The following is a 27,319-nucleotide window of genomic DNA, read 5'->3' as shown; positions in this document are numbered from 1 at the left end:
GAAATTCTTCATGATTTTAAATTATTTTTCATCCAAAATTGTTTCTTTTTTTCAAAACCAAATGGAAGCTTTAACGACCTTGACTGGCTATGCAGCCCTCTCATGGTCGGTATTCAAAACCATGAATTGTGGTGACTATTTTTATCTTCCCAATTCTTATTTACTGGACAGTATTACTTGGTGTCTGTTCAATTGCCAGTTCAGGTTTCTAGTAGTATAATTTCTCCATTCACTGGATAATGACGTCCATAGCCGTAAGATATTTGAGTCATCCCAGCCGCTAGTAATGTTTATGTATGCATCAGAAGGTTTTCTCTCTATATCAAGTTTTTCATCAAATTGATTCGGTAAAACGTTGATAGGTATTTGATATCAGATGTTTAAGCCCTAAGACATCGATTACAGATCCACTATAATTTGTGTAGTCAGGAAGGATGAATATTGAAGATCAAAATGACTTCACTACAGATAGACATGTTCTGCATAATTCACATTTTTTCTTAACGATTGTTTACTATCTATTTATTCAAATCTATGATATTTTGATTTTTTTTGATAATTTGAAAAATTGTAGAAAAATAAGAAGATTTGGTATGATTACTATGAAAGCCAATGAGACATCTCTGTTTTACTTGTTTTTTAATGAAAAGAAAGTTGATGCCTATGCATTAGAAAAATTGGGTGAAAACACAAGACAAAGCAAATCCTGCTCCACTACTGGCTCCTGTCGGGTTTCTCATTATAAGTAAAAATCTGGTTATAAAGTCATAATCATGGATGTGTTTATCAAGGATAAGAGGATTGGACCATGGCTACAACAATTGGATTATATACATAGATCACTGTTGACAAAAATGTTCCATTGCTTAAACCAAATCATAAAACATTAGACCCATATAATTTGTAAAGAGCTTTGGTACTGTCGGTTCAATAGATTCTTTGTAAGCAGCAGCCCTCTTTCAGACTTTATATTGCTTAGATTCTATTAAGTATGGGTTATATTCTAACGTTTTCTAACTTTTTCATTAATAATCAATGCTGTCTAAGAGAATGTTCACATAAATTACGCTCAGAGTATATGGCTTAAAACAATATAACCACTATCTGTTAAAACTATGTATATTTGCTGTATCCAGGAATCAATGAATTTAGGTACAAGTGATCTATGTTAATTGGAAGAATATTGACTTTTAAGTTTTGACGATTTCTCTATCGATAAGAGATACTTGCAACATTATGCACTGGGTGATATTGTCATCAATAATTTAAAAGAATGATAATTAATTGATAACTTGTTATAAGGGGGAATGAAATAGAAATAATAATTTTAAAAGCATTTGTATCCGGATTCACTTGTTTTGAAGAAAATTGACTATTTTCAATAATTTGATTGCAACTATTATGAGATAGCACTCCGAGATGTGTGAATAATAGATGTAGAGTTGTCAGACATTTCTATAATTTAGTCTTTGGGGAATGGCGGCAAAATTGGAAGGTAGAATGTATAAAAAATGTTTGTGTTTTATCTCTGATGTGTAGATTGAATTTTAATGAGTTATAATTGATTTTGATTTTTAAGAGTTTAATAGATATATGATGCAGCATTGATGAGTCATACACAAGATCCATGCATATAAATGAGAAGGGATGGGGGTTCAAAATGACATAGTCGTTAATGTCAGGCGTCTATGGTCTGTTGTAATATCAATAATGTTCTAAATGATATTTCGAGGGATTTAGGAATTAGGCCACACCAATTTAATTTCTTGTTATACGGATTTTTGGACTCCAAAAATTGGGGCGAGCGAGCGATTTGAAAATTTTAATAAAAAAATATTTAATTTGCAAATTTTTGAGGCGAAGCTTAAAAAGTAAAGGCGAGCGATTATAATTTTTTTTGGTAAACATAAAATAGTAGGTTTTGACTATATAAAAACTTGATTAATCACTTATACCTTGACATTTCTTTAATTTATGAAGTATTTTTCCCTGTTCAACAAGAAATAATTGAATAATAAAATCTGCTCTATGTATGTGTGACTGACAATGAGACAATTCTCAATCCAAGTCATAATCAGGTTCAGAACAACCCCTTAATGTTATGAATATCCCTTTTATGAGGGGTCAAAATAAGTTATAATATATTTTTTTTGTAAAAACACTTCAAGTACAAAAGGGCTTATATTTTCCCAAAGAACTATAATATTTGGTATTAAATGGTCAAAACATGTCCAAGAATTTTGTAATATTCCTGGACTTTAACCATGTTAACACATTTACTTTAGCAGTTTAATATTTTTCAAAATAAGTGGACCCATCCCTTCTTTAGAAAAGTTGTTTAAAATATAATGTATTTCTCCTCTTTTTGAGTAAAAAATTCTAAGTTGTCAAAGGTTTTGTATAGTAGCACTGTACAAATCCTTAGTATTTCTATTTTCTTTTCTACAACAGTAAACATGGTGAAATGACCTCTTCAAGGCCCTTGGCCTTGTCTGAGGGAGGGTTGGTCCCAACCTGATAATAACAAACATAGGTCAAAGTACGGCCTTTTACACAGAGCTTTGATCAAGACCAACCAGCAAGCTGTAAGGGACCACAACTTAGTATTGTACACAATTTAAAGAGGAAAACCAACGATCTAAATTATATTTCCAAACGGGAAAATACCAATGAACCACATCAACAAACGATAACTGCTGAACGACAGGTCTGTGAATCAACAATGACAGGTGCACAAACCTGCAGCGGGTATGACCGTAACCATACATTATAATTGCAGTTGAAGGCAAATCCTTCAGAAGTTCTTTGTACTTTATTTTAACAACGAACATTTATTTAAAGGGAATATAAGTTAGGGGGAAAGAAACCAACGTTTTGTTCTGTACTGGTATTTCTATCTATATCGGAGCACTCCCGCTTGGAATAAATTGGTTTCATGCTGAAACAAATATTCTCGCAGATATTTACAGTGTTGTGGGGTGCTGATTGGTTTAAAATCCTTATATAAATGCTAGACTGTGATTTTAAAAAACAAATGTTGAGATCTTTATATAATATTTACAAAAAAACGGCGCGGGAAATGGACATGATTTCATTTCCGGATGCGGGAAGCGGGAATATAATAAAAATAAAAAAAATCTGTTTTGAAAAAAATAGGTGCGGGCGGATCCGTCGAACAAGGAATCAAATTGGTGTGGCCTTAGCTGATCTTGTTTGGAAGAAATGTGCATTTGACATTGACCATTTCAACGTTATTGTTCTCTAACACAATAAACGCACAAAAAATGTCTATTAATATGAAAACAGAAAGACAACAATTTCAACCTATACTGCGCATCACAAAGCTTACAGGCACTTTAAGGATTATAAATCAGTTCAGTTAAGGCAAATATCAATACATATAATTACTTTTGTCATTAAATTATAATTGTCCATCCATTAATTATAATGACCATCAGTAAAGCTTCAGTGGTCACCAAAGGGCATTGTGTAGATTGAACTCTGATAACAAATGTTGGCTTATAGCCCATCCAATTATTTATATTCCTCCTCAAAAGTTTACAATTGTAGTGGATATTTAGTATGTTGAATTTGCATGATTATACATGAACAAAATGTTTGATAAAAGTTTTTTTTCACTCTTTCATTTGGCGTTTCAATCAGGCCAATTTTTACAAAATCCAATCTTTCATTTGTGCAACAAGGTTATATTTCATTTGCGCTAAAAATGAAAACTTCATTTACAACATTTTGAATGGCTTCACTTTCATGATTCTTCATCTATATCTCTTTATAAATTTAAAAAAAAAATGCCATGGACATGCTTCTTGTCTTTTTTTTATTTAATTATATATTCAGGAAATTCCGTCTTTCAAACAATTTTTCACTTTTTAGTGTAAACAATGAAAATTTGTGTTGATCAAGTGACAATTTATATGCTTTGACCTTTTCCTTTGGTTACTGACTGGTTATTGCATCAGTATATTCAGAAACTGCATAGTCTTTTTAGGGTTATACGATTTTTTTTTTAATCAAATTCATATGAGTATTGGGGTATAGGCGTTATAGCCATTTTTGTTGAGCCTGCGACTAAAGCCGCAGAAAGCTCATCATTAGGATAGTGATCGGGTAGCAGCAGCGTTAGTTAGCTTCTTAAAGATTTATATTTTATAAGGTGGAGGACCTAGATGCTTCATACTTTGTATATAGATGCCTTATGTTATGAAGTTTTTGTCTGTCACATGTCCATTGTCCTTGATCTAATTTCATGGTTCAGTGACTACTTGAAAAAATATATAAGATTTTCAGTAATTTTATTTTCTCTCTTAGTATTTTTAACAGGATATCTTATTCTATAGTTGGTATTTGCGTACCTTGCTAGGTCGTCATGCTTCATGGATTAGTGAACAAGGTTAAGTTTTTGTGGTTTGGTTTGTATCTCAGATACTATAAGCAATACTAAGGTCTACAATATTTGGTGTATGGAAGGTTTGTAAGGTGTACATGTCCAACTGACAGATGTCATCTGACCTTGACCTCTATTTCATTGTTCATTGGTCAATCTAAAGTTTTCCTGGTTTAGTTCTATATGCAAAATGTGTTAATGTCTGTGTCATTTTGATCTCTTGTGGACAGTTGTGTCTCATTGGCAATTATACTACATCTTCTTTTTTATATTTACATTTAGAAAGTCATTGAAAGGAGGTGTAACATAAAAATGGGGGTCATTGAAAGGAGGATTAGGTCTGAATATTTTTGAAATTGCCTTCAAGTCTTTACTAGGGAAGTGCTTCTTTCATACTTTATGTTAATCTATCCCTATTTGATTTCTATATAGCAGATATTTTATTTATTTTATAAATATTTCAGATTTCAATGAATTCCCTTACCTTTCGTTATTATTCAGTAAGTTTTGACCAGGGACAGGCATGGCTTAATTTAACAATTTTATAATAACCAGTAACAGTTATCTTAAATCATAAATTGCTTTGCTTTGTTAACATTGCTTTTTATGACATAGAAATGGAGGTCATTGGTGGGAGAAAGGTCTGAAAAATTTTGAAATTGTCTTCAAGCCTTGACCTAAAAGAGGGTCTAAACCAGGGGGTGCTTTCATAAATAATGTTAACCTTAATTGATTTCTTTAAAGATGTCTTTTTTGTTTAAGTTATAAAATTATTAGATCATACATTAAAACTTTTTCAGATAGGACAGATTCAGGTTTCTTTGGTTCTGAGAAATTTGACTTAGTTTTTAGTAAGTTTTATGCTGACCAGGTACAGGCATTACTTATCTCTTAATTTTACAGTTTTATAATTACTAGTAACTTTTATCTTAAATCATAATATCTCTTGCTTTGTTAAGGCCATAAAAAAGATTATGTTTGTTTGCCCTAACCCTACCTTACCAAAAAATAGCTGCCTACTCAAAATCTTTTATTGTCCTGATGTGAAAAAGTTTTTTTTTAATCAGATTGGAATAGACATTTGACACTTTAATTTCTCTTTGTCAAAAAAAAAAGAAGAAGAAAATGCTTCAGCCTTTGGGTAGGGTTTGGACAAACCAAAATATTGTTTAAGTGTGGCCTAACCTTCTTTTTTTGATTTACATCACTGTAGCCAGTCTTGAGGTTTTTCATTATAACACATTCTTACACACCTTGACTTAAAGTCACCACATAATGTATTCACATTGTACAAACCCACGATATTGACAAAAACAAAATACTGGGAGTTACTTTTTTTATTTTAATTATCAATAGAATCTGCAAAGTTAATGTACAGACTGAAAGTCCCAAGATATAAGAAATGGAGAAAAATTAATAGGTACATTAATCCTTCCTTAATTCTTTGATTTTGAACAGTTGAATATATCCTTTGTGAGATAAAAAAAAACAAAAAACAAAGGTTTAATTGTGATGGTTAAAGTAATGTGTAGCAATCACAAAATTCATTATATCTTTATATATATATATATCACAAAAATTGGTGGACCTTAATCTATTGATTCTTGTAGCCCCTAACTTATATATACAATCAATTATTTCAGAACTGATGGTCTTTTGTTTTTTGTTAGTATCAATGCTTAATAAAAACTAATGTACTTTTATATGCTTTGCCAGATCACAGTCGATATACCAGTATTTTTTTGTATTTTTTTTTCTTCATATATATATATCACTAAAATTCAAGGGCTTGTTGTCAGATTAAATACAAATATACCAAAAAAAGGATAGAAGCTTATTAACTCATTAATTTACAACCACTGGGTCGATGCCACTGCTGGTGGAGATTTATTTCCTGGAGGGTATCACAAGCCCAGTAGTCAGCACTTTTGTGCTGACATGAATTGTCATTGATATGGTTATATTTATAAATTTACTGTTTACAAAATTTGAATTTTTTGAAATACTAAGGCTCTTCTACCTCAGGCATAGATTACCTTAGCTGTATTTGGCAAAAGTTTTAGGAATTTTGATTCTCAATGCTCTTCAACTTCGTACTTCATTTGGCCTTTTTAACTTTTTTGGATTTGAGCGTCACTGATGAATCTTTTGTAGACCTAAAGTGCGACTGGCGTATATACAAAATTTAGTCCTGGTATCTATGATGAGTTAATTTGCATGGTTCTTGATAAACCAAAAGCATACTAACACATCTGAGTTATAATGTTTTAGGAACAGCAATAAGTTACTTATAAGAGAAATTTCAAAGAGTACCAAATTTCATGGAAATCTGATTTTTGAGCCAGTAAGCTATATAATTTTGAATACTATGGGTGATTCTGTAATTACTAAAATTAAATAATTATTGTGCTGATTAAGTCTGTGCAAGGAAGTCATATAACCTCCTTAGTCTTTGTAATATGTATTTTGTAAAATATGATCATTATTATAATCATTGAATTTACATAAAATTATAATGTATTTTGAATGATTTTACAGCAAGCATCGCCCCATTCTTCAGATATGTAGAATTAATAAATTGTAAGTCCCATTTCAAACCAAATGTAGGCATGCATTATTTATGTGATGACAAAAATACTCTAAATGTCCAAAAGAATCAACAGAAATGTTCACAAAATCTGCATGCATGCCTAGTCTAGAATATTACTGGAAACCTTTTTCGAGGCACATACTTTCTTTTTTGTCTCACATATTCCAATTTTTATAGACTCACTTTTGAAACCTAATAATTAAGTTTAAGTTAACAATAAGTAATGCCTGTCTATTGGTATGAAAACAGACAGGAAATGTTTCTTAAATGAGTTACTTCCCTTTATTCAAAAAAAAAATCATAGTTTTAAAATGTTTTATTTTGAACTTAAGATAATGTTATGCATGAAATTTCTCAATGCCTTTATTTACTAGAGAATATTAAATGTCATTTTTTTAAGCCAGATAATTATCTTGTTTATATGTTCATTGGTTTAATGAATGAAGTTATACATATAATAACAAAATGTCTGGCCATGGTTGTCAAACTTTTATAATATTAAAATCAGATAAAATTTAAGTTGACATCACATTTTCTAAGGTAAGGTGACCTGTAGGTAACATTAAGTCATTTTGAATAAGGAGGACCATTAATGACATAATTTTTAACCCTTTAGGAAAATAAATGTATAGAATTAACAAACATGGAATTAAAAATAAGGAGACATTCGTCTGTAGCAATTGATGTAGAGAAATATTGCTGTCCACGCTTAAGTAATCTAGTATTGGTGTCCACCCGGCAAGAATCCAAGATTTATTTCTGACCTTTATTGTTCTCTATTAAGTGAAAGAAAACCCCATATGATACACACCACAATGAAATTAAATAAATAAGCTTATCTTGGTTAATAATTTGAGTTATTTTTTTCTCTCTTCAAAATATTATTTTTTCAGTTAGGAATTAGATGTAAAGGGAGGTCACTCATTTCATTTCCTGTTTGAATTTTTAACAAATATGAATGTTAAATTTATTGTTGTATTGTAATTCTTATATCTTTAATTATTTGTTGGAATCATCATAGCTGTGACTTTTAGAAGAGATAAAGTGCCCAGCCTCTACCCAACATACCTTTGTCCAAGTAGCAGTCCATATTATTGACTACCCTTTATGTCATTTAGTCATGACATGAATATTCAAGAAATATTTGCCACTGGACTTTAAGCAAAGAATAAGCAATCAATGATTTACTATGCAGGGCTTACTTTTCATTGATTTGTTGTTGTCTTTATCAAGTTGCCTGTACCAAGTCAGGAAAATGACGTTATCCATTCATTTGATGTATTTGGACTTTTGATTTTGCCTTTTGATTAAGGGACTTTCCCTTTTGAATTTTCCTTGGAGTTCAGTATTTTTGTGTTTTTACAAATGAGTGAATCAATGAAAATCTGACATATTGAAAATTAACTTATCTTCATTTTCTTGTAGTTTTTAGATTACTGGTTCCAACAAATAATTCTGGATATAAGTGTTGTATACAATTTTAAATTTTTAATAAAATGCTTTTAAGTCATATTTGTAAAAGATTTTATGGGTTTATTTCTAAGTTTAAAATGTATATTTGTCCTTAAAACTTTTTGCAGTAAATTGAACATAGATAAAGAATGTACTTATCTACATGAAATAAGAAAACAGGCAAAAAATTTCAATAAAAGCACAAAACACATCTCTTAATTCATAATATGCAAATGTTGAATGAAACGAGATAGTGTGTGGTTAATGTCTAAAACTTGGGTTCTCTCCAAAAAAATTCTTTGACCATTTTTTCATATGTTGACCGCAACGTCTTTTTAGGTCTAAGTGTTAATTTTAATTTTTACAAAACAAGACTTATGGAGTTGAAAGGTCTTTATATGGTTGTTGTCTCATTGGCGTACACTTAGAAACATTTTTTTTGTTGACTGAATTTGAAAACCTTTTTTTGTTGACTGAATTTGAAAACCTATTTAATGAACACACGAATAATCTTATTACATGCATTATATGTACATTCTTTTTCTGTACTTAAAGACAATTTATGTTAATAAAGAAAATAGTTGTAGTGTGTATACTGTTGTTAGTTTTCTATCTTTATACTGAAATGTTCAAATTTTAAAGAATATTTTTTTTTCTGTCTTTTTAGCTGAACCAGCCATTACACTATTTCTCCGTAACATGTCGGTAGCTGAGGAACAGACTATAAGCTTTGTTTGTAAAGCCTCAGGAAGTCCAATGCCAAAATTTACATGGTATAGAGACGATAAAAGAATAAAAGCTGTCAATAGACAACGATATGAAATTAAACCAATGCCACATGGAAGTGTTCTCCGAATAGAACCCGTCAAGGCGAGGCGAGATTCTGGAAAATTTACTTGTGAAGCAGAAAATGATTATGGAAGTAAAGTACAAACTAGTGCTTTTTTACATGTATACCCAGTTGATCAAAAAGGTAGGTTACTCTGCAAATTATCTCCCTTTCTTTAAAAAAAAAGAAACTAATTCAGACATTATTTACAAAAGATGAGTGATATAATGTTTAGTGTGTTTATATTAACTGGGTTGTATGTTAATTGAGTGAAGGAATGCACACAATTTCCATTAGTTTATCCATTGTTTTATAGCTATTTTTATACCTACGGATTCATTTTCACACACACACAAAAATAGGACTAAAACTGGTCATAAGTACTGAATTGTTCATGACTTATACTTAAGTTATATTGTGTAACAAACTACTGCTTCTAAGTAGACATATAAGGTTACCCTCTTTGTCTTATCCTTTAGATCAGTCTGAAACATAACAGATGTTCCAAATCCATAGATTTTGGACAGATTTTTTTATTATAATTACATAATGATAAGATACAGATCAAGCTGGAGATGACATTCTTATCCTGGAATTATCTCCCTTGGTACTTAGTAGCAAATCACTTGAGTTAACTCCCTTTTTAAGAAGGGGTAATTATCTAAACCTTATTGTGTGTTAAAGTATTTAGCATCATCATCAGTTAATTCTGAGTATCATAAAATTTCTCAATTGTATAATTATAAAGTAAAATTGCATTTGTGCATGCCTTGTCAATGTTAAATGTTATTTATTATACAATTAATCGTTGACTCATACCTGATATTTTTATGGTATATTTAAAACAATGAAGGTTACTTGTAGGTTTAAGGGGCACCTGTTATATAGTTTGATTGAGGTTAAACAAATACCATTTGACTATTTTAAATAGTAAATCAATATTGGTGCACTGTATACCTCCACTTAAGTATCATATAGTATACCTGCAGGAGAAAGGCAATTACATATTGAATGCCTTTATTACCAACTATCAGGAGCTATGTAAATTACATTCATATTGACAATGCTATACATTTAAGGGCATTTTATCATTCTAAGAGTTTCAGACCAGTGAATTGTGTGAAGTTTTGAAGATATTGAACTACATTAGTTTAACAAATGAAAAAAACCTCTTGTTTGTCAAGCAGTAGAACTGTGGGAAGCATCAACTGATAATTTTCCCAACATTGTTTATCATATTATTTTTGATACAGATAATTCAGTTTAATAATTATTGGGATTAAGAATCATACGCTTATATAATATTTTTAATGATAATTAGAATATCAGTTTTGATAAATGTAATGGGTGCTCTATCCCATTTATAGCAATGATTAAAACGTTGCCATAAATTCGGAAAAAAACAGTGTATTACAAAAAGTATAGTGCACTTCTAGCCATATATAGAATTAAAAAAAAACTATGGTGCCTTTATATCACTCCATGGATCCTGTTTTATGGGAAACCAGTGACGAAAACACATTGCCCATTAATTAAACTTACATCTCTAAACTTTCTATCGGAAATTAATTTAAAAAAAGAGTGTTTTATTTCTTTTGTACTCCCTCAAACAATTGTCATATGCAGAAGTTTTACTTTGTATTGTTGTAGAAATAGTCCTTAGCCTTCTATTGTAATTTGAATGATTCAAAAAAAGAAATCTATCGAGGAGAACAATTTGTGGGTAAAAATAGAGTTTATTTTTGGTAGAATTATAATTATGTTGTCAGATACATGCAGACTTAAGACATACTAATTATTATACAAATAGACCTAAAGCATTCTTATTCTGATACAAATGTATAATTTAGTGGTCAGTATTTCTCTAAATTCCATCAGAAAACCAGCCAAAATTGATAAGACTCAGCTAATTATTGATTCAAAGGCTAAGAACAATACATTTATAGGAAACTTTTGTCTCATCCTTAACAATGCATCTCTGACATTCTGTCCATTTTAGACTGGGGCCACTTACAAATAATAGAGGAATTAAAATTCTCCAAAATAAAAATATTTGCTGATTTGATACCTGATCTTCAATTATCACCTTCTACATGACAGTATTTGGAGAACTTCCTTTCATAATTGTCTTTATTTAGAAAGTTAGGCTTGTTTCTTAGAAATTAGATTTCCGTTCTTGTGATGGAATATCTTTACGAGGGATTAACTGATGACGATATCTTGTACTATTGGGCAATATCTTGATTCCTTGTCATTCGTTCTGTCTTCAAGGAGGCAGACGTTTCACAGAGAATATGCTTTATGTAGCGTTATACAGGACGATGATGCATATTGATTTTATGCAAGAACAAATGTTGCCATGGAAATAGAATTGAGCTTTCTAAAATTGTTTTTACTTCCTTTCATGAATATTTTGGAGATTTTGGTGAAATTGGTTTTTTATATTGACATCTGAGCTGGTTTCTTTGTTGGAATAATTGAAATTTAAAAGTCATCGAGGATTTCTGGTGACATCTCCTGTAAGAATGTTTGGAGGTTTCTTAAAAAAAAATGGAATTTATAAAGTTAATATTAAAATTATATCTAAAAGCATTTAAAAGTTGACTGTCTGATCCGTTATTTTATTATGACTTAAATCAAGCAAAAATTACAGATTCCTATTAAAGTGCTATCAAATTATCACAAATGAGTCAAAATGATTTTTGGGGAATGAAAAATCTTTCATAATGCTATGGCTTTTGTAAACAAAATGAACTTTATGAAGGGGGGGGGGAGGGGATTTAACCATAAGAATCCTTGATTTCCTGAAGCTAGGTTTTACTGTTGAGATGAATTATGTCCCTTGATTGATATCCTACTGCTAGCCTATGTTTTACAATGAGAACAATAGTCTTACCTGAATAACAATGAATGATTTTTTTTTAAATTGACAGGTGACATTGTCATTGAAGGTGTACAATTTCATTGACATATTTACATATACAGTGCTTTAACATGATATGTTATTGGTAGAGGACCAAATTTAGTTCACATTCCATTAACTTTGAGGACATACCATCTAAACAGCTGGGTTTTTTATAAGAAGAAAAAAAAAAAAAAATTAGAAGTGGTAAACCTGTAAATGATTGATTAGTTAAGGCAAGAGTGAATTATTCACTATATAAAACTAGAAATTTTGCAAGAATTTTTTTGATTTGGAAGCAAACCCTTATTCCCTCCATCACCCACAAAAAATTAAAAAAAAACCAACAACAAAATGATTGTGACATATTTGTAAAAATGATAAAGATTTCTTTAATGAGATCAAAATGAGAACTATTTTCCAAACGAGAAGTTTTTGTGTTTTTGGAAAGGGGGGACGATCTGCTTTGTAAGATATTTGTTTGTCAATGATTGTATATAGCACCTGTAACACATAAAGTCATCATCATGATTACATTGCAGTTCATTCATTCAATAAAAGTTTGACAAACTTCCAAATAGTCAGATGTGGGAGATTGGCTTTACAATTATCACATGAATCAGCGATCTTACAACAATGAATTTAAAAAACCTTTAATTATTTAAGTATTTATTTATGAATGGGTTTGAGACATAAGATTGTCTAGGATGTGTTGTACCCAGAGTTTAAACCATCGCAGGAGGTGTACTCCAGTAAACTGTTAATGTCATATTTTGACAATAATAAAATAAGAGGTACATTTTTTATAAGCTACTTAGCCTTACAGAACACCCCCAGCAGTTTACGGTCTCCAAAGTCACTGTACATTTTTGACTAAGTGATAATCTTCTCAACCTTACTCAACACCCCAAGTATTTTACAGCCACCAAAGTCACTATAGTCTGTACCCATCTACTCTTACACTTATTTGATTTAGGATCCAAACATTTATGGCATTATTAATAGGATAATAATGTACGAATATTGAGGTCATGTCAAATTGAAATATAAGTAATTTATTATGTAAATACTTCTGAAATATACCATGAAAAGTTAGTGCAAAACCATCTCATCATGAATAGTGATTTTCATTTTCTTCTAAATATGAAAAAATAAATAATAAATTGTTCAGTTAATATGCTGCAAGTTCTGTAAAATGTTTCATAGGTTTGTGTGATGTATTATAGTTACCTCCCTTTCATCCTTTAGTAATTGTTTTACTGTACAAATTTGTAGATTGGCCAGAAAAAGGTAAAGAGCCAGTTATCAATGGTGAAGGGTGTTATGCTTTAGACATTATAATAATGTAAAATCATAATCTTAAAACAAATGCTTTCAATGAAACCATTTTAACTTGGCAAAGGGTAGATAATTCCACAGTATATCTTGCCTTGAAACCTAGAATGCTTTATAAGAACTAACACAATATTAACAGTTTTATTAGACTAACTTGGGCTAAAAAATAAAGAACATGTATATTTGGTGTTTGCCTCCTTGCAGAAAATATATGTTAGGTAGGTAGTTAAAATTATTTTATTTTGAAAAGTATTTTACACTGACTATTGGGAAATTTTCTGGACAGTGCTTAATGTATAAAAAAGAAGATGTGGTATGATTGCCAATGAGACAGCTATCCACAAAAGACCAAAATGACACAAACATTAACAACTATAGGTCACCATACAGCCTTCAACAATGAGCAAAGCCCATACTGCATAGTCACCTATATAATGTGTATGGGTTAGGCCTTAACATTTAGAGTATTTAGGGAGGTAGTAAACAAAACTACTTTTTATATGGCCTTAATATTAACAATATATATACAGTAACAATACTAACAGAGTAATATTTACAGGTAATCCAAACTGGAAAAAAATGTATAAAGGTAAAAATACATGCTTAAAACTGTGCTATCCTAATTCCTAAAGATTTATAGCCATTTTGTTGTAAACATGGAGGAGAAATATTGCTTCACGCATTCTTGATATTGTTACCCGACAAACCACCCTTATACCTTAACAGTATACTGAAAGATGAGACCATAGTGAAAGATTTGTTTGGTTCAAATTTCTTACATCAAGTCCTTTTAAATAGATTTGTTAAACTTTTTGATACATTTTAAAGGAGAGTGGAACAATTGTGAGTTTTGTCGGCTCTGCTTTTAAGCTAATGCAAAAATTATGATCACATAAATTTAATATTGTAGTTTGTTTGATTTATTACCCCGAAAAAGGGTTGAAGATAATATCAAATTTATCTCGGATCAATCTCATCTTTCTTTTACAATAGATGTGAAAACTTTAATGCAAAAAAAGTTAGCTTATATTCTTTTGTAATGTTAAATATCTACCTGTTTAAAGTTCTAAAGCAAAAGACTTGATGGTTTTAGTACATTTATATATATTTATTGTCAATCTCAAGTTAAAAAATAAAGCTTTTAAAACATCTTTGACTGTAGGTGCTCTTCTGTCATCAAATCTTTTGTTTCCATTCCTTTATACTATTTTATGTTGTAATTTGTTTCCCCTATGAGCAAAGATAGATAACTCTAGTTGTTTTTATTTCCTAGTTAAAAATTTCTTTTTTCCTTCATTATTCTTTTTAACTGGTTGCTGATTCTTCTTAACATAATAAGTGCTGATTTGTTTTTCACATTGATATTATTTTAACAAGGAGAGGTACTGTTTTCATGTTTGAGAGAAATTCAAAAGTAAGACTTTATATTTTTGATAGTTCATTTGATATGACAAATATGAAGATTTTGTACCAAAGAACTAACTGTCTACATTTGTATAACATCACTGAAATTATTAATTTCTTTATTTTAGTGAATTATTTCAAAATTAATTAAGACCCTTGAAAAATTAAGATTGACTAAATTAAGATTCTCAATTAAAAAAATAATAATTCTTTTTATTCCAGATATACCACAAGGCTATCCTAGAATAACAGTTAACCCTAAACTTAAATCTATAGAGAAAGGAAGGAATGCAATCATGAAATGTGAAGCTGAGGCTCCAGGGATCTACAACCAAGAACCTATCCAAATAGAATGGTTTAAAGATAAGATTCCTGTAGACTTAACTGATACAAGGTTAACTAAAGTTGACCCAGGTAAAGATAGAATCAGCAAAGCACACCGATTCAAAATTAACAAAAGTTGATCCAGGTAGTTCAGGAGGTCATAATGATCTATTTGACACACACACACACCTTGAATATTATTGACATGGAGAAACTTAAGTGAAATGAATGATACTATCAAGGGGAAGGTTATTCAAAGATTAACTTAAGTCAAATTAGGTAGTGTTCTAATTCCAGTAGGTGTCAAACACTTTGAATATTAATGTTATGGAAAAAAAACCTTTGTCATACATACCAAAATCTCGGACTGAAGGTTATTCTATTACTTGTATGCTTTGAATTCTTAATATCATCCATAAAAATGGAATTTTGAGTTTGTTTCCAAACAGTAGGGTCACTGATCATAGAGCAGTGAAATGGAAAATAACGGAGTTCAACTTTTTAAATTTGAAGAAAATATTTTAGAAGAAAAAAGTTGGTTTTTAGATGGAAACTGAAAGGAATGTAACAAGAGGAATTCACGAATTTCTATTTTGACTTCAAATACTGAACACATACATTATCAGGCCTCAAGATTATATTGGTAGTTAAAAACATTCAAATTACTTTGGGTAAAATTTGAAATTATTTGAGAATTGAATGCTTCTTTTTGTAACTTCATGAGATAACAGTTATAGCCGGTTTGACTGAAAAAGTATTAAACACATTTCTTTAAAAAAAAAAAAAAAAAAGTTATTAATGAGTCAATTGGACAGTAGATAGCTTTACATAAAAGTCTGAAATTATTAGTTCCCATTTTACACATCAATAAGTGTTCAGCTAAATGCTTATTTCCTATATTTGCACTATTTGTCAATACTATGAAACAAAGTTTTCAGTAGAATACATTTTTTTTACATAATATTATGGAATCTGTTCATGGTCGATTACGTCAATATGAATGTGTGGCGTCTAACAGTTTTACTTTATTTTACAGGATATTTACAGATACATAATAGTATGGAATCTGATCATGGTCGATTACGTCAATATGAATGTGTGTCGTCTAACAGTTTTACTTTATTTTACAGGATATCTACAGATACAAAATAGTATGGAATCTGATCATGGTCGATATGAATGTGTGGCGTCTAACAGTAAAGGGGTAGCTTATTCTTTTGCTGCCATGCTGTATGTTAAAGGTAAGTTACTGAAAACGTGTAATGGGCATTTTTGTTTTCATATAAACCACATACATTTCGCACTGAAAATTGCAGTCACAAGATGGAAAATTGCAGTCACATGTTGAAAAGTGGAATTTTCCCTGCATTGCTGTATCTAAAAGACAATAGTTGATTAAAATGTCTAACATGTGTTAAAAGATGCACCAAATGAACTTAATACTTTGTTAATTGTGTGAATATTAAGAATGGGGATAACTTTTTCAGTTTATAATTTATTGTATTTCATACAAAGGGAGATAATTCAAATTTATCTGAACCAAAAATGTTGTAATCTGTAAAAAAGACTGTCTATATTTTTTCCCATATCTGCCTTAAATTTCTTTTATCAGATCTTCAGAAAATCATTATTTATTGAGGAACAGAAAACTGAACTTTGAATGAAATCTATGCTTATTGATAAAAGGAAACTATTTTGAAAAAATGTTTTTTAAGCTGGTCAGTATGATCTGTTGATATCACTTTAACTTTAAGTCATTCACGGCTTTTCAAAACTATCTGCACTCACAGGGCCATGTGAAGCAAACGATAAATGTAATGATCTGTGGTGTTTAGGTTTAAATATGTTCCTAATGATACTACAAATTAATAAACGTGGCTGTCATAACCAAGGGTAGTGCATGGAAATTGAAAGTGTTCAACAGCTCTATGTAAAGTTTTATATTTGTTTGAATATTTGTAACATATATGCTGTGAATATTGTTCCAGTTTTAGTTTAACTTTGGTTGACCAAATCTGGGCTAAATAATTTATATTAGACTTAGAAAGTGAAACGATCATTAAAAGCATATTTCTTCTCCATTTTGATCACTTTTTGAAAATAATGAGCTGATATTTGCTTTCTAATTGTGAAAGGAGTAATTCTAAATAAATAAACACAATGTATCTGTTTTATTATTATAACATGTAGATATTTATTAAGGCTACCATCAATGTCATATATCCAAGAGTGCTGAGTGGCATTTTTATGCCATTCATCAAATTTTCAATCAATTTAGAAGCAAAATTGTCTGGTAAATTTAACTAAGTATATTATATCCTGGTTAAACAATTTCTTACTATATTACGTAAATGTCAAAATAATAAAATAATGAAGAATTCTACAGAAATCTGGATTTGATGGAGTCTCTATGCATGTAAAATTGTTACATTGAATATAATTCCTTCTGTTTCAAGATATTTTCTCAGGTTTTAATACATACAAACAATATTTATGACACTGAATGTTAAAGATCTAATTACCCAGAATTTGGATATTGTTTTAACTTGATATTTGATGGTTAAAAAACAAATTTCTTTAAATTAATGAAACATATGTTAGAAGAAGTCATTTAATATATTTTCAGCGGAATAAGTTTCATCCTGGTTTTACATTAGATGGAACTGTAGATTAGATCTTGTGTTAAATCTTCGTTGAAGGAAAATGTAAACATTACCTTGTATTTAAGTTAACTAACTGTGTAATAGGTATACCATTCACAAACATAAGTAATGACTATTACTTTAACAGTTTTTTGTGAACTCTGACTTGAAAATTAGTTAGAGTTTTATGAAACACTCAGCTGGAAGATGTTGATAGGAATTTTAATCATCATAACTTATTTAAAGTTGCATGATTTTAATGAATTTTCTTTCCATAAGGAGATGTGATGTGATTGACTTTGAGATAGATATTAGATGATGTGGTATGAGTGTTTAAGAGACAAATCTCCATCCAAGTCACAATTTGTAAAAGGAAGCCATAATAGGTAAAAATATAGTCTTTAACATAGAGCCTTGGATCACACTGAACAGCAAACTATAAAGGGTCCAAAAAATGACTAAGTTTAAAACTCTACCAGTGGCCAAAGGACTAGTTGGTAATAAACTACACTACCTTCAACAATGAGCTTTTTGTCATTTGTTTGTCATTAGAAAAAAAATCCAAATCCCTTCTGTGAAAGTCTGGAAGAAGTTTTGAACCTGTGAAAAATCTAGGGAACATCACATAAAAAAAAAATTTCATGTTTTCTGGTAACTTTGATTTGTCTTCCCCAGTTTTGTTTTTCTTTCTTAACCCTATAGAGATCAAAGTTGCATAAAAAACATATAATAATAAACAAACCTAGAAAAATGCTTAAGTAGTTTTCACCAACACATTTCAAATCATAACTGAGTGAATGTTGTAGGAAAGTGTAATATTGAAGTCCTACAGCTTTCAAAGCCATTATGGAAATAGAAAAATGATGTTCAGATAAAACTTTGATATAGTAAGGGTGGAACGTTTCAACAATGTTCCTATTTATTTAGATTGATACGTAAGGTAACTTTTTTCATAAGTTTGAAGATTGAAATTTCTTTCAATGAAGTATTTTAAACTAAATGTTGATAAGATGAAAGACCCCCCATAAACTGATATATATCTGTCTTCATGTTAACATTGCTTACTTATCCCAGCTAATATTTTTATAAATAATTTTTTTAAATGTTAAAATATTTGACCTATAGTATTTTTGAAGGTCTAGATTGAGATATTGCATTGTTCTTTGTCCCCCTTTCATGTCTAAGAAAGTTTTTGTTCTTTTTATTGTTTTTTTTTTTTCTTCTCTTTTATAAGAAAAATAAAACTTGTTTATCTCTTATATGAAAACTTTCATTTTTTGTTTCCAATAGTATAAAAAAAAATTGAAAAAAGACAGTTGTATAAAATGATTTTTGCATAATAATATATTGCCAACAATGCCACTGGTTCCTGTTGAAACAAATATGAAACCAAACTAGATCTGCTTAAAATTAAAGGATGACCCACAAACATAGAAACTAATAAAAGTCAGAATAGTCTAGCTTGGCATAGATACCCAATGTGAATATCATCATTACAACTAATTGTCTCATTTTCAATTCGTTCAAAACAAAAACTTAGAAAAAAAAAAAAAATATTGCGTACATGATAGGCTAACCATAAATAAATTGATATTATTCCACCTTGATAAGAATTGATTAAAACTGTAGATTTTGATTTACAAGTGCACACCTGTTGTTAATTTGTCTTTGATGTTTTATATCTTCGTTAGTAGACAGGTGTATCTCACTGAGTTTTGATAACCTGTTCAACCTACCTATGTGGAAGTAACAAGAGATGTACTTTTTGTTTAGGAAAACGTGATCCAAAATTGTGCATGAACTTTTGATGTTCAAAATCATATAACATGTCATAATAAAAAGCCTCTGTAAAATAAATCATGTTTGATTTTCAAAGTAATAAGAATACTACTTTCTGAGTCAACCAAATGAAAGCACTTTATTTTTGGTGACATTCATAGAATATAGTCTCAGCCAATAGCATCCTATAAATTCTGTTTATATTGTCATTTATTCCATTTACAGTACTATAGACTGTTGATCGTGTTTTTCACTCTGTTTTTTTTTGGTCAGGTTTGACAAAGCTTACAACAAACATTACTAATTTTGTGTATTCAACTTCTATTTTCAAAAAAGTTCCCTGAAACTTCACAGAGATTTCACACATGTGTAAAGTTGGGTTATTATGTTATAGTTTAAGAAATTTACCCAATTATTCCAGTCTAGTGATTTTTTGATTTTTTTTCAGCTAAATTTATAGCAAACATTACCAATAATAAGGCATAATAAGTCCTTTTTCAGCAAAGTTAACAACACACAAAACCTTTTTTGTGAAACTCTTACAGTTTTTTAACCAAGATCCATAAAACTTCCCAAGAAGATTGCACACGTGTTGAAGTTGTGCACCTGCAATCAATGAATTGTTTGAGTTAATTTACTCTGTTTTTGCAGACTTGAGAACTAAGTCTTTTTTCAGTTTTTACAAAATTTATAACCATTTTTGTATAACCAACAACTCTTACTGTTATCAACCCAGGAAGACTTCCCTTTGATTTGAAATAGTAATTAGACCACGGACATTGACAGTAGCCAGATAATCTTGATCAGATTTTGATATTGTGCAACCGAGTTATAAAAAAATGAGATAGGATAAAGACCTTTATAGATATTACATTTAAATTTGAACATCTTTTTATGTTAAAATATAATGAGGAACATTTCTGTTACTTCACTCTTGTCCTGACATTTGGTAATTAGACAAATTTTCACAGTATGATTTTATCAGGCATGTAATCTAGAAGAACTTTTTTAAGTCCTATCAAGTTCGTTTGGCAGCTGTCTAAATCATTTTCAAATCCACAAATATCAGATATATCAATTGTAACAATGATCAGAACATTGAATTCTGTCTCACTTCAGTGACACTCATTTTTTTGACATTTTGAGGAAGTTTTTCGACAGACTTGAAACTGTTATATGTTGAAAGCCTTCTGGTAAAAAATGACATTGATTAAAAAACAGTAAACGGTTTAGGAAGAAAAAATACAGCTGTTAGATCTAACCCAACTTGTATGAACATTCAAAATACAACAAACTAACAATAAAATGTTGTTCTAGAAATCTAAATTTAAACAAAATTTGATAGTAGGTAAATCAGTACCAATTATGTATTTCAAGTGAAAGAAAAATATACTTATGTTAACAAATTACATCTCACACAGTATAGAATATTTAGAATATTTTTATTCACCAAATTAGTGTATAATCAAACCAAAGTACTGATTTTTATCCATTTTTCTAATCAATCCAAATGATGGCTATCAATAATTATCTCCCTTTGACAATAGTCTAGAATATTGTCAGCAAACTTTTATTGATAAAATCAATTGAAAGCATTATTCTTATTTTGTATAAAATGATTAAAAAATAAGTATTTTTTGATGCAAATGATTTTTGGCAGAATTTATAAATAGGAATCCATCTTGTATTCAATAAAAAAACATGTTTTTTTACTGATATTAAAGATTAAGCATATCTCATCATTGAAGTGTTATTTTTTTAAACATGTGATCAGATACCAAATAGTCAATCAGGCCTGCCACATCTTCTTATTTATACGAACTTCCATGTTCCTGTTAATGGTTCAATTGTGATAAGTGATGAGTAAAATATTTAATATTTTTAAAGAGCAAATAAATTTTTAGCAGAAAAATTCAAGAAACAAATAAAAGAACATGCCCATCTTTTCATGTTAAGGTAATTTTCCTTATCACATCAGTTATAATTTTTTGGCAAAGAAGCCCTCCATTATATCAGTGTGTTACCATCTCTATATCTCTCCTGAGAGATGTATATATTTTTCTAGTCTTATCATAAGATTTTGATGTAGAGAGTCTGTACAATCCTATCCAAAAGATGTACTAGATACTATCTGACAGTGCAGGGATTCTTTTAGTTTTATAGCTCAACATGATTGAAAAAATAAAATATAAAAAGATAGGTGGTTTTGTACTTCAGAAAACTTAAACACATGCAAAAAGAACAGATAAATATCCACTACTACTTTGTGACTATTACTTTGTGAAGGATAAATTCTGTAGTGTGAATTCAATATTTTGCTTTCCAATTTATTAAGCTAAATTATTTTAACTTTGATACTGAAATAAAAATGTTATGCCTCCGCTGCTACTATCTATTTGTTCCTAGACAAGATAAAGTTATGTCAGTTAATCATGTAAATAGTACAGAAGCAAAGGATGGATGCTTCTTATACAAATGAATTGAAATTGTATCATTTCCCATAGATCTCACTTTAAAGCATGAAGTCAAATCTCATCTAGTGTGTTTACTTTCTGTACAATATTAAGATCACTAGTCAATACAAATCAATGTTCTTATTTGCTCCTACAGCTTGTAATATCGTTTTAATATGAATTTGTTGTTATGGTTATTGACTTATTATAACAATACACACCATGGGCTATCATATTTGTGTGTTCAAATTATTATGTAAATTACAAGAGATGAAGTGGTCAACCAAAGTTGAAAATTTAGCTAAAATTTTATAATTGTTATGAACTAAAAACAAAACCTGTTAAAGTGTTGTTTTTTTGGTGTAAATGTTGGTTATGGTCTTGAAATCGGCATTGCTCATGTGAAACAGCTTGAAGCACAGAAATTTACCTTAGTATTGTAGGATTTCAGAATGAGGAATTTTTGTTTCAACACAGGAACATTTTGTTATCTTCAAGTTTATTCTGCCATCTGATTTTGAATTTACAAAAAAGCTGGGGTCAAATCAAGTAAAATTGTATAAATAAGTCTAACTCTATACCCTTACATTTACTATCTTTTGTTTTTTATAGTGAGAAGAGTGCCTCCTCATTTTACAATGCCACCAAAGAATGTCGAGATCAGTCCCTACACAAATGTCAACCTGACCTGTGTGGCTGTGGGGTCACCAATGCCAAAGGTCAAGTTCCGTGCTGGACCAATAGAGTTGACCCCAGAAGACGAGGAGCACATAGGAACCAATACATTAGTACTGATCAACGTTACAGAAAGCAAGAACTACACATGTGTTGCTTCATCTGAGCTGGGAAATATTGAACATGTGGTTCAAGTCAAAGTTAAAGGTAAGGCTATGGTTACAGAAAGCAAGAACTACACATGTGTTGCTTCATCTGAACTGGGAAATATTGAACATGTGGTTCAAGTCAAACTTAAAGTTAAGGCTATTGTTACAGAAAGCAAGAAGTGCACATGTGTTGCTTCATCTGAACTGGGAAATATTGAACATGTGGTTCAAGTCAAACTTAAAGTTAAGGCTATTGTTACAGAAAGCAAGAAGTGCACATGTGGTACAAGTTAAAGTTAAAGGTAAGGCTATTGTTACAGAGAGCAACATGTGCACATGTGTCTCTTCATCTGATCTTTGAAATATTGAACATCATGTTCAGTGGAAGTTAGACTATTAACATACAAAGCAAGTGCTAGACATGTGCAGTATTGTATGGAATATACAGTAGAAGTCCAAGTAAAAAGGTAGGACAATCAACTAAATATTTTTTTCTTTGTCAATTATTGAGTGTTGTATCTCTTCGAAAAGCAAATGATATACAGATATCAGACTGGAGTCAGAATCACAACATCCCAAGTTATTACAAAATAGAAATAGCACTTATATCTCATTGACCCCATGCTGGTATTTTATGAACCTTTATCCCTAATCTGTTTCTTTGATGAAAGTTATAATGGAAGTTTTCAATATTTATCTCTATAATTTATCATTACATAAATTGACAGATAAATAACTATGATAACCAATACTAATCTCTTCTTATGATTTTCTTATCTTCTTTCTTTCTTAAGTCCATCTCTCTATCATGATTTACAAATGTATCATATAATTGTAAATGCATGTTTATGAAGTTACTCCTTGTTTGAAATGATGTAAACAGACAAAGGAGGGGGGCTTTTATTTTGGTTTAATAGTATTATTTTTTTCTTTTGTGTAATACAGACGGGTTGTATTTCTAACTAAATTGTAAATCAATCTTGGATTTATCTATAAAAAGCAAATTATTTCTTAAGATATCTTTAAAATTGAAAATAGGTTGTATAATTAAGGATGGTATGGTTGTTTCAAGCTGTCTTATTGTCATCCTTTTGTCCCTCTTGGATTATATTTGGTATGTTGGTGTCTACATCAAATTGTGTTTCAATTTTCCAACTGTTACAAGTCTATGATACATTTCAAACAAAGCAAATTGTCATGTTTTTTAGTTCTGTGTTTTAGTTCCATCAGTTTCTCCACCTACATGTTGATCAAAGATCACCTTTGATCACATTTATTTCTCAGATATAATAGATAGGATATCAATATCAAATGAATAAAAAAATCTACTTATTTACATCAATGAAAAATAACAGGGCATGTGACAAATTACCATATAATCATCACTAGCAACTCACGAACAATCATTGTATTGAAGGTCACAAGAGAGTCGTTTTTGTCACTTATGGAAACAAAGTTAAAAAGATGAGGTTTAACTGTTTACAAATAGTTAGTTTTGTTGTGGGAAGAAAGTTTGATTTAAGCAAATAGCAAAAAAGTAAATGTTGCTTTTGCATGTAGGAAAAACCCAATTATATGTTTGATACCATCTTATGTTATTGTTTGAACACACCCTCAACTTTTTGTTATTTCTATACATAAATAGTGTCTTTTAGATTGGTTCAATTGAAGTGTACTAATATACTTTTATAGCTTGTCATGATTAGGGGATTTTTTTTCATTGTTGAAGGCTATTTTGTTACCTGTGTTTGTTAATATTGATGTCATTTGGTCTCTTGTGAAGAATTGTCAACTTATTGGCAATCATACCACATCTCTTTATTTATATCATTACTCCTTTTTTCTATAAATACAAATATAATTCTCTTTCTTCCTCTTTGAAAAATGCCAGTGTTTGTTCACATTATTTAATCTATTTCCATCCAATACACTCCTTGATTTAAAAAATGATTTCGAAACGTACAGTGGAAAATACCTAGAACTGATTACTGAAGATAATTATGTAATTTGTAAAATTATCATCCCTATACTAGACTGTCAATAATTGGAAATTATAGTTTAGATTGATCTGGTTCTCAGCAGTGTTTTAGAATTAATGTTCTAGCTTCAGGTACTCAAGTTTATTCCGAAGTGGATTTTGTTTAAACTAATCCATTGCCATTAGGGAATGTTGTTCTCTATATAAATATCGGTAGATTTCAATGAAGCAGATATATTCCAATCAGTTCGGAAAGGTTTCTATTTTCATATTGGAGGATATTTTCTTAATCATTTTTTTGTTTTTATTGGTTGGGAAATGCATCAATGAATATATCCATAATATAATGCTTTAGATTTTAATTTTTGTAATTTTATGGAATAATTGTCAGTTTAATTTGAATAATTTATAGCTTTTTTAAGCTTGGTGTTTCCATTGCTTTGTGTACTTGCTATGGATTTACAATTATAGTTAGAGAATGTTATGAATTAAATTTATCATTCTGGAAGAAGACACTACTTTTGATTAGCATCAAAACCCAATCTTTGAACTGTGCTTTAGAACATGTACCTAGCATTGCTTATCAGTATAAAAACTTGGATAAAGATATTTTCAACCTTAATGTGAATGTTGTTCATTAAAATTCTCAGTAAGTGGTAGAGTTTCATCCTACAGAATTTTATACTTCTTTATCAGTGAAACAGGTTCTTTTTTGAATCCTTATCTACAAGATCCCATAGATAGTACTGGTAGCTTTAACATACTTAGGCTAAATTAGCCTGCTTGCAAAAACAAAGATTTCCTCAGTTTTAAACTCTGTGTAGATTAAGACAGTTAGAAGCATGGTGTGTTGTTATGGAAACACTGATTAGGGATGATGGAGTAACCTACTGACCCACCAATCAACACCAGGGATTTTGTCACATGATAAGATTCTAGTTTGAGACAGAAATAGCATCCACACATAGGAAGTGCATGTAGTAGATGGACAATCTATGATTGAATACACATACTGGAATTTTAATTGATATTCACCACTCAGAAAAGGATAATTACAATTCTTTAATTAATTGGATGTTTAATTAAAAAGATGTGATAGTTATATTCAATGATGGGTGATTGTATACTATCAGGATAAAGTATTTGTGAAGTTTTGTTATTCTTCCGTCTTTTGTTCAAACATGAAGTTTCATAGAACTTTTCTGGCTTTCTATTCACTTTTGACTTTGTTGGCCACTGGAAATCTGGCTGAGATTCCCAATCCTCCTGTGAATTTTAATGTTGTGGATGCAGGTCCAGGCTTTGTCAAATTGTCATGGACACCAGTACCAGGGGACAAAATTAATTTCTACAAACTACAGTATAGACAAAAGGGGGATAGTAGCAGTATATTTTCTGAGGAGAGAATGCGTGATCCTGCTCATAAGGTCCGTAGATTGACACCTTTTACTGATTATGAATTTCAAGTGATTGCAGTAAATGATGTAGGTGACAGTCGACCAACAGACATTATAGAAAAGAGAACGGGTTCGTTAGGTAGGTATATATGTTCTTCTAATAGGGGGAAGTCTCAATCTTTTAAACATATTGTAACAAGATTATTCTTTCCCCATTTTTTCAAGGCGACAATATTTAACTAATTGCTCTTGACTAGTTTGTTTTAAATGGTTATAGTCTCTAGTCTGCATTTCTATTAGATTCAAGTATGTTAATGTATAATGCTTCTTAGACTTTGATTCTTTGTCTGTATTTTTTCTTCTGACTTTCCTAAATTTGTTTTAAAATATTGGTTGGAATATTGTTTTGAAGTTCATGTTTATTTACTGAATGGTTGCAAGACCACATGTTGCAAAAAACTAAACAAAAGAATTTCTTCAGTTTTAAAGTCTGCAATGCATAATTAATTAACTGTTTACACTAATTATTCATGTAAGTAAAAAATAAAAGCAAAAGTATTAAATTTGATAAAACCTTCTTTGCAATATTCCTGATATTTAAGTAGAAAACAGTTTCTATACCTTTCTAATTGAACAGGAGAAGTAAATTATTAAAATACTTCTAAAGATTGGAACTACTCACTTCTCCTTAGCTTCAAATATTGTCTGATATTTATAACTCAATAATATCAGAAATAATAAATGTTGCACTCTTAACCTGACAAAATTTATTAGTCAATTTATTTCATAAAGTATATGTAAAATTAATTTCTTGTGAATCTTGCCACTTAACACAAGCACTTTCTAACTGAAAACATATGGCTGGCTTTCCTGTACAAGCAAAAAAACAATCAGATTTTTTTCTTTTACTTCTGTTTGTGTATGTAGTAATTTTCTTCTGTAATAAACTGGGTTTTCTTAATTAACGCACAATTTTCAAGATAATATTATTATCATCAGCATAAT

The 27,319-nt window shown here is 30.0% G+C and overlaps 1 protein-coding gene across 2 annotated transcripts in view; it reads left to right on the top strand.

Moving 5' to 3' along the window:
• The window catches only part of LOC134713272 (tyrosine-protein phosphatase Lar-like), a 168,047-nt gene that overhangs the window by 88,701 nt on the left and 52,027 nt on the right, over positions 1-27,319 (top strand). Inside the window, exons 8-14 of one of the 2 annotated variants that reach the window (XM_063574929.1) lie at positions 6,944-6,985; positions 9,115-9,420; positions 13,454-13,468; positions 14,073-14,102; positions 15,140-15,331; positions 16,372-16,482; positions 22,728-22,997. In XM_063574929.1, the coding sequence (XP_063430999.1) occupies positions 6,944-6,985; positions 9,115-9,420; positions 13,454-13,468; positions 14,073-14,102; positions 15,140-15,331; positions 16,372-16,482; positions 22,728-22,997 (966 nt within the window). Of the gene's footprint in view, positions 1-6,943; positions 6,986-9,114; positions 9,421-13,453; positions 13,469-14,072; positions 14,103-15,139; positions 15,332-16,371; positions 16,483-22,727; positions 22,998-25,870; positions 26,454-27,319 lie in introns of those variants that run through there. The other variant, XM_063574930.1, reaches the window with a different exon arrangement.

Source organism: Mytilus trossulus, chromosome 1 (genome assembly GCF_036588685.1).
Source record: "Mytilus trossulus isolate FHL-02 chromosome 1, PNRI_Mtr1.1.1.hap1, whole genome shotgun sequence".
Taxonomy (NCBI): domain Eukaryota; kingdom Metazoa; phylum Mollusca; class Bivalvia; order Mytilida; family Mytilidae; genus Mytilus; species Mytilus trossulus.
This window is presented reverse-complemented; position numbering and strand designations above follow the sequence as displayed.